This window comes from Anabrus simplex, chromosome 10, assembly GCF_040414725.1.
Source record: "Anabrus simplex isolate iqAnaSimp1 chromosome 10, ASM4041472v1, whole genome shotgun sequence".
Classification (NCBI taxonomy): Eukaryota; Metazoa; Arthropoda; class Insecta; order Orthoptera; family Tettigoniidae; genus Anabrus; species Anabrus simplex.
In genome coordinates this window covers 28,464,846-28,481,063 of record NC_090274.1, presented here as the reverse complement: position 1 = coordinate 28,481,063, position 16,218 = coordinate 28,464,846, and the positions used below count along the sequence as shown (strand labels likewise).

At 36.5% G+C, this 16,218-nt stretch overlaps 1 protein-coding gene across 1 annotated transcript in view; it reads left to right on the top strand.

Moving 5' to 3' along the window:
* The window catches only part of LOC136881774 (cadherin-87A-like), a 120,807-nt gene extending 106,440 nt beyond the window's left edge, over positions 1-14,367 (top strand). The window contains exons 23-25 of the mRNA XM_068229320.1: positions 1,152-1,250; positions 10,748-10,838; positions 14,338-14,367. Of these exons, the coding sequence (XP_068085421.1) occupies positions 1,152-1,250; positions 10,748-10,838; positions 14,338-14,367 (220 nt within the window). The remainder of the gene's footprint in view (positions 1-1,151; positions 1,251-10,747; positions 10,839-14,337) is intronic.
* The last annotated feature ends 1,851 nt before the right edge of the window (positions 14,368-16,218 follow it).

The window sequence follows — 16,218 nt, the reverse complement described above, 5'->3', positions numbered from 1 at the left end:
TGTTCATAGCTTGTGGAATCTCTGCCAAATTATATAAAGCAACTTATAAAACAGAAAAGAGGACATATTAGCTAATAGTAAAGATTAAGGGTACGTATTACATGAATATATAATTTCTGCACTTAAAGTGGGTATGTTATTGTCATGTTCGATTAATTCTCATAGGACTGTAGTTCTTGTCATACCAGTTCTTATTCTATCAAGTGCTGGTTGTGAGGTATGAGTTGGAGTCCTTTCCATTGGCTTATTTGAGTCCTGTAGTGTCGACTGTTTCTGCCAGTACTGGTTCCAGAGAGAGAGCTTGGTTTAGTTGTTGCAGGCTTGACACTGCTCATGATACTCTTCTGCATTCTGAGATGTTGTCTGTCTTTATTGCTGGGGGCCACGCAGAAGATGGCGACTGTCCGTCTCTTGTTTCAGTTTCAGCAGCTAGTTTGTGTTATATCATAGTTGTGATATACTCTTTTGACATTAGTGGTCTGAATACAGGCGGTAAAAACCAAGGACACAGGATGTATGCAGACAAAAAGAAAGGAGGAGGATAGGTCAATATAAATAACAAAACGGAACAAATTACTGACAAAGTCGTATATAGAAAGATATGATGATGATGCTTGTTGTTTAAAGGGGCCTAACATCAAAGGTCATCGGCCCTATATAGAAAGATAAAGAGCATGGATAGGGTAAACATAATGTCATGTGAGTTGGGAAAGGGGAGCAATAGACAGATAATGAGGACACGAAAACACATTACCCGTTCGTTCCTTTGCCAGCCCCGCAGTGCAGCGGCAACGTGCTTGTCTCTTACCCGAAGGCCCCAGCTTCAATTCCTGGCCAGGTTGAGGCTTTTTACCTGAATCTGAGGGCTGGTTCAAGGTCCACTCAGCCTACGTGATTATAATTGTGGAGCTATCTAACTGTGAGATGGCAGCCCCGGTCTAGGAAACCAAGAATAAGGGCCGAGAGGATTTGTCGTGGTGACCACACGACACCTTGTCATCTGCAGGCCTTCAGGCTGAGCAGTGGTTGCTTGGTAGGCCATGGCCCTTCCGGGCTGTTGTGCCATTGGGTTTGGGAGGGGGAGGGGTCGTTCCTTTCTTTATTTCTAATAAAATGGATGATTACATTGTTTGTTTTTTGTTTTTCCCCAGGGTAATGCCTCTTCCCAACTATCGGAAGAGCAGAGGTCTACTCCTCAACAAAGTTGATGACCTGAGCAATATAACAGACAGCCCGTTCTGGATTGAAAAGTAAGTACAGTCTCTGGCCTTTGTATTCAACAGGAGATTTGATACTGTATGTTGTTCACATTTAATAATTCATCAGACTTAATTTTTTGTTATCAAAGTACAGTATTGGGAAGAGTTCAGGAAAAATGTAATTGGGACCTGAGAAATACTGTTCTCAATTACAATTACTTTTTCAGCAAATAATCATAAAATTACAGTTAACAAAATGCCAGTCTTAAGTAAATCACAGACAATTTTTTCCACATGGGGCTGAGTGCTATCAAAATCTGCAAGGAAAATATTACTAATTTTGTGGGTTCTTTTAGCATGCAGACAATAAGTGGCTAAGTAAGACTGAACATGATATGTTGGAACTTTCAAAATAATTTATTTTCACTATAATTTTTATTGAAAATAATTTGGATTTATTTACAAAATAATTGGTTCTTATTCTCATCAACAAGCCTTGATCTCTTAGGAAAAGTACATCTTTGCATTTGTTGAAAAGATTCTCCACAGGTGTACTTAAACGTACATCTCTGTCTAATGTTCAGGACATCCCAAGCAGAATGGATATTTTAGGATAAGTTTGATGTCTTTTGAAGTACTGGTGCGGTGAGAAAGTACTTCTTCCAGAGCTGGTGAAGATACTGATTCTGCTGTACTTATCTTCATGATTACTTCATAGCTTCCTGTTTCTGCTTCCATGTGATGTATATTACTAGAAAGAAATGGTTCCAATTTTACTTCCTGAAGTACAGGAAAGTATGAGGAAAAAATACATTTTGTAAAAAGTGCCATTTACAAGTACAGTAATCCAATTACTTATACTCAAAACTCTCTGGAAAACCCACAACAAACATTTTAGTGATAGTAACTTTAAAGGCCTGCTCCCACCTAATGGAATCGAATCGAATGGAATGGAATCGAACGGAACAGATTTTTTTTTAAACATGTATTTAAATGGGAGATAGAGAGGGCGGTCGCCATGAGTCGAACCGAACGGGACAGGATTCTCTGCCAAGAATAATTTTCGACTAGCGGAGTGGATTTAAAAATTAGATGTATGGCTTTTCAGGTGTTTGCTCTATTAACCAGCATTTCGTCTTGGGTCTGACACTAGACTCGTCAGAGTGGGATGTGTCAGACCCTACCCACTGATGCTGGAGTATATGCAAATGAAATTTATCAGAAGCCTATTTATGAGGCACAGTCTGATAACTGCATACAGGAGATAAAACTCCACAATGGAATTAATGCCCGCCTAGCAATTCCAAATGGAAATTCTAAATTCCCATGGAGGGAATTAGATATTTTTCCACCAATAGAGCATATCAAAAATTAGATGTATGGCTTTTCAGAATTTCCATATAGCGGAGTAGAATCGAACAGAATTATAAAGATTCGTGCAACTTCGTAGACGGTCGGGTCGAGATCTTTCGGACGACCATTTGGCGGCAAATATGTATCAGCTTCAGCTGGAAAGTCAGCTATTTCTTAGATACGGTCGGGAACGTTCTGTTTTGTGTTAGTTTATTTAATTTATTAATACAAGACACGGAAAAACTTACCAGTTCAATTCAAAAATATAATTTCCTCTACTACAAGACCCACGAACATTACTACAACGTAAAAAATAATGCCTGGGAGGAAATAAGCAAGGCTATGAAAAACCAAACTTACTAGAATATTCAATTTTGTGGTAGATTACTGTAGTCTATATACTATTTATTTCATAATTTTTGTTGACTTCATCACAAAATCCTGTTATGTTGGAGTCCACATACGGTATATCAGAACGATACTTGACACCACATCTCATATGGGATCTATATTTAAGCGTTTATTTTATTTACAGTGAACGATGTCTAAGTGGCATTCCCTAGGTTTCAAACTGTCGTATATGTGTCCCTAACAAATAGTAGGCTACTGTATATGAAATCGCTCTGTTGTGGACAATAAATACACTTCACGGTCTTTAATTAATGTCACAGAGAGCTGGCCTTTCGGTTAGGGTCCCATAGGTGTGAGTTTTCATTCGGGAGACAGTGGGTTCGAAACCCACTGTCGGCAGCCCTGAAGATGGTTTTCCATGGTTTCCCCATTTTTCACATCAGGTAAATGCTCGGCCTGTACCTATCCCATCATCGGCATGGACCTATCTGTGTCGGTGCGACGTAAAGCAAATTGTAAGAAAATAATGTCGAGACTACCTCGATTAATGATTTCATCCTACCACAGGACACAATCTACTGCATTAAAGTTGTTTTAAAAATGACCACAGACTCCCATTGCATGTGAAGTAGCATTTCCTCCTGTAAAATTAAACTTTTCTGTTAAATTCTGCAATCTGAAATAGTTGTTGAAATTGCAATACAGTAACTCTGAAGAAGGCCTACCGTCGAGACTTAGCTTCAACGCGCAATAAACATTCAAATAAGTTTGAATACCGTACTCTACTTTCGACTCTCTTCTTAATTTTATGCACCCAGAAACTTCTCCGATCTCTCGTAATTTTCTGCCTCCTCACACCTTCTATCAGACTGTCCATTGTAAGCCTGAAGTTACCCGTAGAATCTCGTTCGATTCTGTTCCACTAGATGTGAGCGGTCGAGTGGAAATTTCGGCTGTTCGGTTCGATTCGATTCTACTAGGTGGGAGCGAGCCTTAAAGCTTTTCAGTCCGTCAAAAACTCTAGTTAGAACACACTACTCTATAACATACCTTTAGAAAAAATAGTACACTATTAAAACAAAGACTAATATGTTTTGTTCTACAAGAACATCCTCATAGTCCAGCAAATCACTTTAAATCATGTGCATATTGTTTATGTTGCATCAACTTTTCAGTGATTATGAATTGGTGATGTTATCAACAAGTATGGACAAGTGATGATTGTAGTAGTGTTTCTTTTCTTTTTGACAAGTTGTTTTACGTCGCACCGATGCAGATAGGTTTTATGGTGACGATGGGATAGGAAAGGGCTAGGAGTGGTGAGGAAGCGGCCATTGTCTTAATTAAGGTACAGACCCAGCATTTGCCTGGTGTGAAAATGGGAAACCACGGAAAACCATCTTCAGGGCTGCTGACATTGGGGTTCGAACACACTATCTCCCAAATACTGGATACTGGCCGCACTTAAGCGACTACAGCTATCGAGCTCAGTAGGAATGTTCTACCATCACCTTTGTAACTTTGAGAAAGTTTTCTGTACTTGACGAATGGTTAGCAGTTTAGGTAACTCCAGCGACTACATTTGGACTGAAACTGGTTCCCTTGCTCTGTTCATGGTTGCTATGAAGAGGGGAGGGTGAGAGTGAAATGCTGTAAGCAATAACTGTTCATTGGAGAGGGGAGAGAAAGTAGGGGAGTGAGGGAAATGCTTTAGGACTTTAGGAAGTACTACTTAGTCATCTTATATTGTATTTTTGTGTATTAGGGAGTAAATGCAAGGTAGTGATTTTGATAAAATGTGTGGAATTGAATTAGAGTATCTTGCCTAACCTGGCAAGAGCTGGACAAGAGAAAATGAAATGAGCAATCTACTAAAACGTCTCGAGTGGCGAGAGTGCAGTCTAAATACAGAGAATTTAGTACAGATGATATCTTAATCCATATTCCGGACATTTAGTGTCAGAGTAGCCTCCCGTAGGATTCAGTAAGCGCTGATGCAAAAAGTGTGAATTATTGTTCCAAAAATGAATTGTGCAGCACAACGAGGAAGGAATTTTCAAATGCATGTGATCATTCAAGTTGGCTTTATTGGCTCTTGCTGCAACATATAGCTTTTATTTTTGATGACTAAAATATTTAGATTTGTGTTGATGTCTATGAAATGGGGTATACATGCTCGCCGATTGTATCTATTCACATTTTTGTGCTTTTTGAATCTAGTGTGGAAATTACATGTGGCATTGCAGTTTGGTTCGTGTAATTTGAGTTCATAAACTACTGATTTGGAAAAGAGGCTTTTTTAATGTTTAGGTTACATTTGCTGACTAGACTTGTCTTTGCAGTGTGTTGTTTATTCTAGAGGCTACATTTAGACATTAGTTTTTGAAAAAATTAGCCATTTTGGACACTTTCTTGTTCACGTAGTTGAGGACAATGTGTTTTTCTCTTCCAGGTCTGTTTTTCCTGGTGTTTTTCCATTGTTTATTTAATTATTTATCTAATGTGTTAGGAGAAAGGCTGTTTGATTTTGTGATTTGTTTTATTGTTTGTATTTTATAACTGAAATTGCTCTGTGAATCATTGTATTCAGTCTAGAGAAAGAGTGAGTGAGGGTGTGTGTGTTTTTTTTTTCTGTATATTTTGTATGACAGGTTATTATTATTCCTATTAATTGTGATGTCTAGAAAGTTTATTTTATTGTTAGTTTCTGGTTCGAATGCAAATCTAATTGACTTTTATAAGGAATTCACTGTGTGCACTGTTGTGCATTTGTGACATTATCATAATTTTGTCATGTACATATCTGCTCTAATGCAAGATTGCTGATTGGTTAAGAAATTATTTTTGAAGTTGTTTAGAAAAATGTTCGCTATTATACCTTATAATATTAAGCCCATGGTTAACCCTTCCTTTCGACAAGAGATTTTGTTGTTGAATGTGAAACGGTTTGGTTTAAGGTTATTCTGAAAAGGTTAATTATTTTTTGTTTCTTGTAGTGAACTGTTGTCTCTTAGATGGTTTTCTATCATTTTAATTGCTGCTTCTGTTTGTACATTAGTGTACATATTGGTGATGTGAGAGGAAATCATTCTTGGGCTATCAGCTAGTTTAAGCTTATTTAGTTCTTTGATTAGTTCTAAGGTCTTTTTAATCAACCTGTCCTTCTGTGAGCGAGATTTTTTCTTTTAGCATTTAGTTGACTGGTATGCTTACATTGTAATTTGGTGCATGTATCAAATTTATTAATTGTCTGTCTGGACATGCGTTATTGTGTATTTTGGGATTTTTGATGTCAAGTCTTTCTATTTCTTGTTTTGTGAGAATAAGGTATGTTTTCTTGATAGTTTGCTTTATTTCAATTTGAAACTGATATGTTCGGTTGTGTAGTAACTATTGAATTCTGTAGATGTTGATGAATTATTGTGATTTTTCCATGAACTCATTTTTTCCCATTATGACTGTTGTGTTCCCTTTATCTGCTTGTGTGATTATTAGGTTCTCTGCCTTTTAAATTGTTTTTAATGTCAAGTATTGAGTTGTGCAAATTGTTTTTTAGTGGAATTTTCATGTCAAATTATTTTTAGGGCTTTGTTTGTGGCTATGGTTTTTTATTATTTCTCATTGTGGTACAGATATGTTTTCACAAGCAATTTCTATGCCATTGATAAGTTGCTTTTTGTTTCTGGTATGACATTCATATCAGTTGAGCTGAAATTTTTTTTTTACCTTATTTTAAAAGGTTGTTTTTAAGCTATTAATATTCAGGGTGAAAGTTAGCGAGTTTGTTATGGCTATTGTTTTCTGGTTTAGTTTGTTTATTGCTTAGGTTACTGATATTGTTGTCATTGATCCTTCCTTTTTTTTTTATTGCTCCTTTTGTAATGTAATCATGCAAAACAATTTAGTGTAGGATGTCTACCACGTTTGGTGCCAAAATTTTCTTTAAATACCGGTATGTGAATTTCATTTGATTGCTTACCCGTAACATCTGTGATTGAGATGTTGAAATTTTAGCTTTTGTGTTGAGGATTTAGTTTTTATGGGTACAATATTTGGGAATGAGCTTCAATTCTAGATGTTTCTTATTAAATGCAATTGATTTGTCATGTTCATGATTTTTATTTTTAATGATTTGAGTTTTCTGGCTTCATAATTTGCCTGACTGGCATTAATAATTTAAGAAGGATGTCATACTTTTCAGTGTTGACTCATTTGAATTAAAAAACTCAGATCACTAAAAAAAAAAAATCAGTCATGAACATTGACAAATCAATTGTATTTAATAAGAAATGCCTAGAACTGAACCTCATTCCCAATACATACCCATAAAAACTAAACACACAGCAGCATCAGCTAAAATGTTAACATCTCACAGTTGTTACGGATGAGAAACTGAATTAAATTTGCATATATAAAGAAACAAGAAATCAACATACAAATTGTATGTATCCATTTCAATTTCTACAGAATTACATTAAAAAAGAAGCAATCAAATAACAGAAAAATCAGTAACAAAATCAGTAACCAAAGCAATAAACAAATTAAAACAGAACACATAACCACAACAAAATAGCAAAAGAAAAGTTAATTACTGGCCTTGTGGATCTTGGGCATGGCCTCAGCTGATGGTAATCTAGGGTTCATGATTGTTGATATAGCTGTTTTTTTATCATTAAGCAAGAATTGCTGTGGTCTATTTTAACTATGGAAAAGTTGTTATCTGCAACGGAAGAATGAATTTTGTTTATATAATCATCTTTGTTCATTATTACTGTTGTGTTTGTCTGCTTTAGAAATGATAACATTGTTTAGTTTGATTTTCTTTGGGAGATTAACGAGCTGTTTGTTAGTTTTATTGTTTAACATACTGAGTTGCATTTAAAAATTTGTTTTTTATTTTGAATCTAACTTCTTGTTTCTCAGCGGGCAATTTGGTAAATGCTGGTTCAGTTTCAGCTAATGTAGTAATTAAGTTGCTTTTAATGAATGAATTTTCCCAATTGTGTTTTTGTCCCTTGCTCAACATCTTAAAGGTCCACTGTGCTAAAGGTGGTGTTGCTAAGGTTTTTAATATGCAGATGAAATTTGTGTATAGGGGATTTGGGCTTGGTAAGGGGTTTGGAATCTTAAAATTATTCAGTTTCTTATCTAAAGTTTCCTTGTTTTTGAGATAAAGCATATTGAAGTTTATTACTTATATATAACTGGAAGGAGGTCCATTCCAGTGGGCAAAAGTAGGGAGGGGCTTCTAAGTGAGCTTCATATACTTGTAGCTTATTACTTTTTAAAAAAATGTCTTTCTATACAAGAATCTAATCACTTATATATATATACTAGCTGATGTACCCGTACTTTGCTACGGGATTCTCAGAAAGACTGACTTTGTGGTTTTCCTAACTGAAGTCAACATCAGAGAGAGAGAGAGAGAGAGAGAGAGAGAGAGAGTAATCTCCGTACAGACAATGAAGGCCCCTGGAGGGGTGGAAGGTAAAGGCTTCCACTATGTGTAACTCGGCACTTGGTGGGGTAGAGTGGTTAGCTCTACGCCCGGCCTTCTTTGCCCCCCAGAAATTAACTTGGTACTCATTTTTTATATAGGCTGAGTGAACCTCAGGACCATGTGCACCTCCGGAAGTGGAAACATAGTTTCTTAAATTTTACAACTTCCTGACGGGGATTCGAACCCACGTCCTTCCAGGCAAACCGAGTAAACCTTTACCACCTCGGCCAGGCAACATAGGTCATTACAAAAATGTCAGTAGGAAAGCAATGTTATCATATAAAATAGTTGATCAAATAAAAAAACTGAACATTTTCTCACTTTTAACGAACAGTAGTATGGTGCCGATCTAACAGTCCAAAGTTCCAGAGCTGGAATGACCAGACAGCAGTGAATACTCCTCTGCCATTATTCCATGAAATATGCACACTGATCATTCCTATTAGTGCCTCAGAGTAGGGATTGAATAGCTGGAATACGATGATGAACCAGTTTGTTATATACCAGTAGTATCAGAAAATTTATGAACCAGAGGAATGGCATGCTGAAGAAGAATGTTATCTAATCCCCAGCTACTTCCCACAAATATTCAGGCAGGCAGTTACACTCGGTACTACCGGGCGATTTGGCCGTGTGGTTAGGGGCGCGCAGCTGTGAGCTTGCATCCGGGAGATAGTGGGTTCGAACCCCACTGTCGGCAGCCCTGAAGAGGGTATTCCATGGTTTCCCATTTTTACACCAGACAAATGTTGGGGCTGTACCTTAATTAAGGACAAGGCCCCTTCCTTCACACTCCTAGCCTTTCCCTATCTCATAGTCACCATAAGAACAATCTCTTCCGGTGAGATGTAAAGCAGATTTTAAAAAACTCTGTATGCAACAGTAATCCTATCTATCGCAGATGAGCGGCAACAGAAGACACAAAGTACATCACAACAAACAATGGTCAATGAAATTTTATGAACTTGCTCTATTGTAGCCCTTCACATTTAGTTTTCTTTCGAGTCTGCGATATTAGGGCGTCTTATAAAATTATTTTTAGCATAGACGGTAGTTCCTCATTCTCCAACTTTACATACCGATTTTTATTAAGTTTAGTTTACCTATTTTCTCGTTACTCGGCGCTGATATGGGCTGAGTAACAAAAATCCAAATCCATGAATATCTCTGTGATCATAGCCAGGACGGTAACAATGTATAAGACATAAATGATCGGAAATTTAATGCTATATAACTTTAGTTATGTAGTATTTATCAATACAACCACTAATAACATAAATATTTGAGAATAAAATTGTAGGCCTTCCCCTAAACTACCATATCACTCAACGTGAATACAATTATTTATAGCCTAGATGATAGCAAACTATTCCCCGACTTTGTATACCGATTTTCATTAAGATAGGACCGCTAATAACATAAATATTTGAGACTTAAATTTTAGGCCTTCCCCTAAACTACCGTTTTTCTCAGCGTCAATACAATTATTTATAGTCTAGATTGTAGGGACTTGTTCCTTTACTTTGCCTACTGATTTTAATTAAGATAGACCACTAATAACATAAATATTTGAAAATAACATTTTAGGCCTTCCCCTAAACTACCATTTCACTCAGCATGAATAAAATTATGTATGGCCTAGATTGTAGCGACTAATTCCCCAACTTTACATACCAATTTTCATTAAATTCTCTTCAGCCGTTTTCTCGTGATGCTTGTACAGACAGACAGACAAATTACGGAAAAGTAAAAAGTGCATTTCCTTGTTACTGTGAACATGACCGATACAGAATACCATTTTTTTCAAATTCTGAGCAATGTACAGACAAAACTCTTATTTTATATATATATGCTGCCAGTTATTTCTCTCCCAGGGAATATGTGCTCCTTCTTACCTGGTCCGTAGATATTTCCTATAGCTCCTATTTCCTATAGGAAGCCATTATATTGTGTTTCCATCCTGTTTATGATGCTCTTTTTGAATGATGTGGTTGACAACAGGAGCTCTCCCCACTTATTTTGAAATGAAGAGCAGTCGGTTCCAGAAGTCCCATTGTACATCTGTAATATTAAGAAGAGATGCCTCATTGAATCTTAGCTAAGCTGAATGAAAGTGTCATTTGAAATTATAATATAGAGTGTAAAAGAACTAGAAGGCATAATTAATGTTAACAGAGATTTTTGAGAATTCAGTTACAAGTTTTCCTTTAAACTACTAAGTTTCAGTTCTATTCTTAGACTTCAGAAGACCAAGTTTTGTAAAATGTAAAAGATCTTGACATGTGAGGCTGTATGATATTGTTATTACTTCTACTGCAATTTAGTTTCATCATTTTTGTTGCAGAAAATCAAACATTTACGACGAGGTGGAACACAGCGCGGCCATATTCTGCCAACCTGAAGATTATTCGCAGATTCAACCAAGGAAAGATCAGGTACAGGCAACATATCCATATCTCTCTCTCTCTCTCCCTCCCCCCAAGCTAAGCTGCAATATGGTATCTTTATTTAATTCTGGAATATCTGGAATATGCATGTGTAGTCTTGAATTCAGTTAATAAAATAAGCATAAATTCAAGCAATATTAAGTTCTGGCATCTGTAGACTTACATGATTGTGTAGAATGTAAATTTTCATACATTGGCCAAACTGGCCGTAGCTTTCTCACAAGATACCTTGAACATGTCAATGCTGCAAAACACAATAAACATTCTGCTATGAGTGTTCACATGAGAGAATCAGGCCTACACTTTACAACTATAGGGAAAGACCTAAAAAATATCAAAAAGACTAAAAAGGGAAAATTAATGACAGAATTAGAAAATATTTATATCCATCTGGACCAGCATTTCAATAAAGAAAAGAACTTAAAAGACAAAATCCAAATAAATATTTTACATGAACATGAACTTTGCTAAAGTTTTTATCCCTGTAACAACAATGAACACAAACCCTCCCTGCGCCTCCTCTAGACGTTCCCCTCCCAAAGCCACACCTACTAACATAACTCCGCCCATCCCTACTCCCTCCCCCAACCCCTACCACCTCACTCATACAACACAAGGAGCAGACGTGGAACAACAGGCAGTCACTATAGAACTTTAGACTACACCAGACAGACAAGCAGTAATTGGAGGGGTAAGTGAAGTTTCCTAAAGTGCTCAATCAACTAGTAACACAACATTCGATACTCACACAAATCATTTTTCTTGTTACAGACATGCCAACAAGCGATAGCCTTTAACAACTTTTAGCTACACAGTTCGTCGAATTACGTCCCTTTCAACTATGCTTCATTTTAATTCATTGCTTCAAATCTTTGGTCATTGATGTCAACAAGTACATACTTATTCAATAACATTGCCGGTGTCAAATGACAACAAGAGTTTAAACTTCGTGAAGACTAAGGTTTATCCTGTCACATGTTTCAATTATCAAGATGACGAGATCTTATAATTTTATAGACTCTTATCTTCAAAGGATAGCAAACTTTTAGCCCAATCTCATTTTCAAGTTTCAAATGACTATAACTTAATTATTAGTTCTTAAGCTTGCATCACAAGTCATTCCTCAAGATTTTAAACATACTAATTGTCTGTAAATATTTGAGAACAAACTTATTCTACCATAATTTTAAATGAATGCATTTTTATCAACTTTTCCAACTTTAGTAAAATAAGTTTAAGATTGTAAAATGTACAAATAGTTGTTAAGCCATTAGTTATGAACATAAAGCAGCCTTTGAGATTCTAGATTGGCTGATGATGCTCTATAAAAGAGCAAAACATGCCCCGCATATAACTTCATATTAATGCGGAAACTGTAAATGTAATAACATTTGGATGTATTGAATAGGTGGTTTATAGGAAAACATAGTTTGCTGCTGCTGCTGTTGTTGTTGTTGACATCATCTGGGCTTTTGGTATGTCAGGAAAAAAAGGTGAAACTCTTTAGGTTTCACAGAGAACTTTGTTTGCGTCTTCAGAAGAAAATCTTGACTGTTCAAGAGGAAGTCTTCTCCGATAATGAGGGTTTAAATTTAAGAATGCTTTATGGTTGGAGTTGTGGTGGTACAGTTGTTCATCACCAGGTGGCTTGCTGTATGCTGGCACAGCGCTCCAACAAGCAAGATGTTCTATCACACCGTGTGTGCGTGAGAGGTATCAGAGAGGACATCAGATGAATCAATGACGAATGTGGTAGAAGAAATAAATAGAAACTAACAAAATAAAATGCAACGAAAGACACCAGGATAGAACAGAACTGAAGAATGGAAAGAAAGTATGTGGTGAAATCTAGAGAATGATAATAATGATGCGAGACGCTGAGAAAGCGGGAGGGAGGTATAACTGGTATACACACGTTATGAAACTATTACATTAACATATAACACACAGCTTGGAATGAACCAGCTGGTGATGACAAACATATTAATTTGGAAAACACCGAAACAAAATAACAATATAGAAAGGAGAGGGAAGAGAACTACCTACATAAATCCTTAATGGCTGGCAACCACGTATTACTTAAATGATTGCCAGTGTCCCTGCTGAAATTCTTAGGATTCTCACATATTTCCACAGCTTCCCATATAATCCTAGACCTGTCGTGTTTAGTGTGGGTAGGAGCTCGAACATCTTGGAACACAATATTATGACCCGACAATAGGGCGTGCTCAGCTATTGCTGACTTGTCTGGTTGGTTGAGACTGATATTTCTTTGGTGTTTCTTGATTAGAGTCCCAATGGACCAGCATGTTTAGCCAATGTATACCTTGCCACAAGTACTGGGAATTTTGTACACCCCAGGATGTAATAGTGGGGACAATTTGTCCTGGCTTTTACCTAAACTGTGAGCAATTTTATGTCCTAAGAAGCCGTCCAGTTTCTTTCTTACTAGAACATCCAAGAAGGGAAGGTATCCAGCTGAGTCCATCTCCATAGTGAATTTAATTGATGGATGTTGCTGATTTACTGTAAGTGGTTTAAAAACACACGAAGTTTCTCAGGAAATTACATATTGTAATAAAATTGAAATAGCCACCACTGCACGACTTTGAGCTATTTCTTGTGGGGTGGATAATTGTACAAACAGATGGATGTGGGAAATCCACTCTCTCTGGTAGTGGCTATTTCTTTATGGATCATTTTGAGAGGGAGGCTATTGCTTCAGCGCCCGTCAAACCTATGATTTAGTGGAGGTATCTTGAGGACACATTTGTGGTATGGACAGAAGGTCCTGAGAGACTCCATGTATTTTTAAATCACTTTAATCAGCAACATCTTTCAGTTAAGTTCACCATGGAGATGGACTAATATTTTTTTAAATCACTGATTTACTGATTTATGATTTATTGTTAAACAATATCCTCCTTATTCAATACTTTATGCTTAATGTGAACTTAAAATTTTAAATTTCACATTCATCACAACTATACATGTTTTGATCCTAATTGGATCATCTTCACTAGACTGCTAAAATTGACATTACATATTGTAGTTAAAAAGATTTAGAACTGAAATGAGGATGATATTGTGAATGTTTAAATATTCTCGTTAAGAAAAAGTTTATGTTCTTATAAGGTCGTGATTTAAGATCCACCGTGTGCACTATTGTCCACTTGTCGTGATGTACTCTTGATGTTATCATTAGTAGCAAGTCTACTGATTTGACTAGGTGGTATCTGATTAATGATTGATATTACCGGTATGTAATTTGGTTTGCTGCCAATAAGGATGATCAAAATTGCATAAGTCTCGGTGGTATGATTGCCTGTAATTGGAAAGTTAAAGTGAACTGAATGCCAAAGAAACATGAAAATGTAGTATAGTGTGTTTGTGAGTAACAAGGTTTTGACAAACCCTTTGCCCAGTTGAGCAATGTGTTTACATACGTGGTTTTGTGCACATTAACCCAGTTTATCATGTGCTGTAGGCTCAAGATCTTGAGGAGGAATGGCAGTAAGGAAAGGGGGACTGAACTTGATGTGGTTGGTAAAGGAACAGTAGGCAGAGCATGCGAAGTTACCATTGGTTGGGGGCGGGACTTTTCATTATTAGATGTGGATCTACAAAGTAACTGAATGAAAGTTTCAAAAAAAGAATCCAATTTTTCATTAATTTAATTTAAATTCTATTCAGGGTTAATACATTGATCTATGTGAATATATATGTTATCTAAGATATTGGGGTAAGGGGCCTTTATGTGACAAAATAATAACCTTTAAGTCTCGATCAATTGACATGTAATCATGGTTGGATTCCTTCATATGCATACTTATGGTTGGCAAAACTGTTATATCTATGAGCATTTAAGTGTACAGTAGAGTCTCATTAATCCAAACTAATTGGGACCGGAGTCTGTTCAGTTTGCGAAATTTTCGGATTAACCGGAAAAATATTTTCTAATAATAATGTTATTATTTTTACGTCCCGCTAACTACATTTACGGTTTCCGGAGATGCCTAGGTGCCGGGATTTTCTCCCGCAGGAGTTCTTTTACGTGCCAGTAAATCTACTTGCACGAGGCTAACGTATTTGAGCACCTTCAAATACCACCGGACTGAGCCAGGATCGAACCTGCCAAGTAGGGGTCAGAAGGCCAGCACCTCAACCGTCTGAGGAAAATAGTTTCTACAATACAGTACAGTACATACTGTAATTTGAAATGTCCATTCTTTAGCAGTTACATTAATAAGATACAATATAAAATTGCAGTAGGGTACTTACGTACCCGTAGAGGAGAAAACAACAGTGAAAATCACAGTAGCGAGTGGATGGAAACTGACTGTCATCAATTACAAACAGACCAAGAAATTGTAGCTATGGTGGAGAAAGAATCTGAAGTTGATGAGGAACAGGGTGACAATGAAGAAGACGACATTGAACAACTAGTGTTACATTCAGATGCCGCAGCCGCCTTAGAAATTGCCGTAAGCTACGTCGAGCAACACTCCGCTGCTACGCCCACTGATGTGATGCTTATGAGACGCTGGTTTAATACTGCGTCTTCGAGTAGGTTCCAATCACTACGGCAAAAGAAAGTAACAGACTTTGTGAAGATAAACAACCAGTGATTGATGGTTTATGATGTGTAATTATGTTTACATTAAGTTATTCTAGTAAAATATGACTAAAAAATGCAAGTAAATCTTCATTCTATAATATGTTCTTTCATTTCGATAAGGAGATTTTTAAAAAAATGAATATTTCAGTTCGAATTAACCGGACTTTCGGACTAACGGGATTGTACTGTAATTGGTATCTTATTGACGAGTTTCTCCCAGTTTGATCAACATATGATGCTTTGCAAGATTGACAACTGATTTTATATACCCCTGACCTGAGATGTGTTGTTGTTGTTGTTGTTACCTTACCATTATTCACAATAGAAACAGAAATAAATTATCCTTTAAAATGTTTAGAAAACGAATGCAAACTGGTAACACCATTAAACAAAGCTCATCACATACAAGCGTTTGTCAGCCATAAGTATGCACATGAAGGAATCCAACCATGATTACACGTCAATCGATTGAAACTTAAAGGTTATTAGTTTGGCACAAAAATGTCCCTTACTTAATATCTTACAAAACATATATTTTCACATAGATTAACCCTGAATACAATTTAAATGAAATTAATGAAAAACTGGATTTTGTATTTTAAACTTTTATTCCGTTACTTATGGACAAGAATGACTACGTTAATGAAACCTATGCATTTTTCAATGAGAAACAATTTCCGGTCATCAAAAAAAGACCCTACTTCTAGAATACAAAGAGACCTCGAAAGCTTATTAAAGAATATCACATTT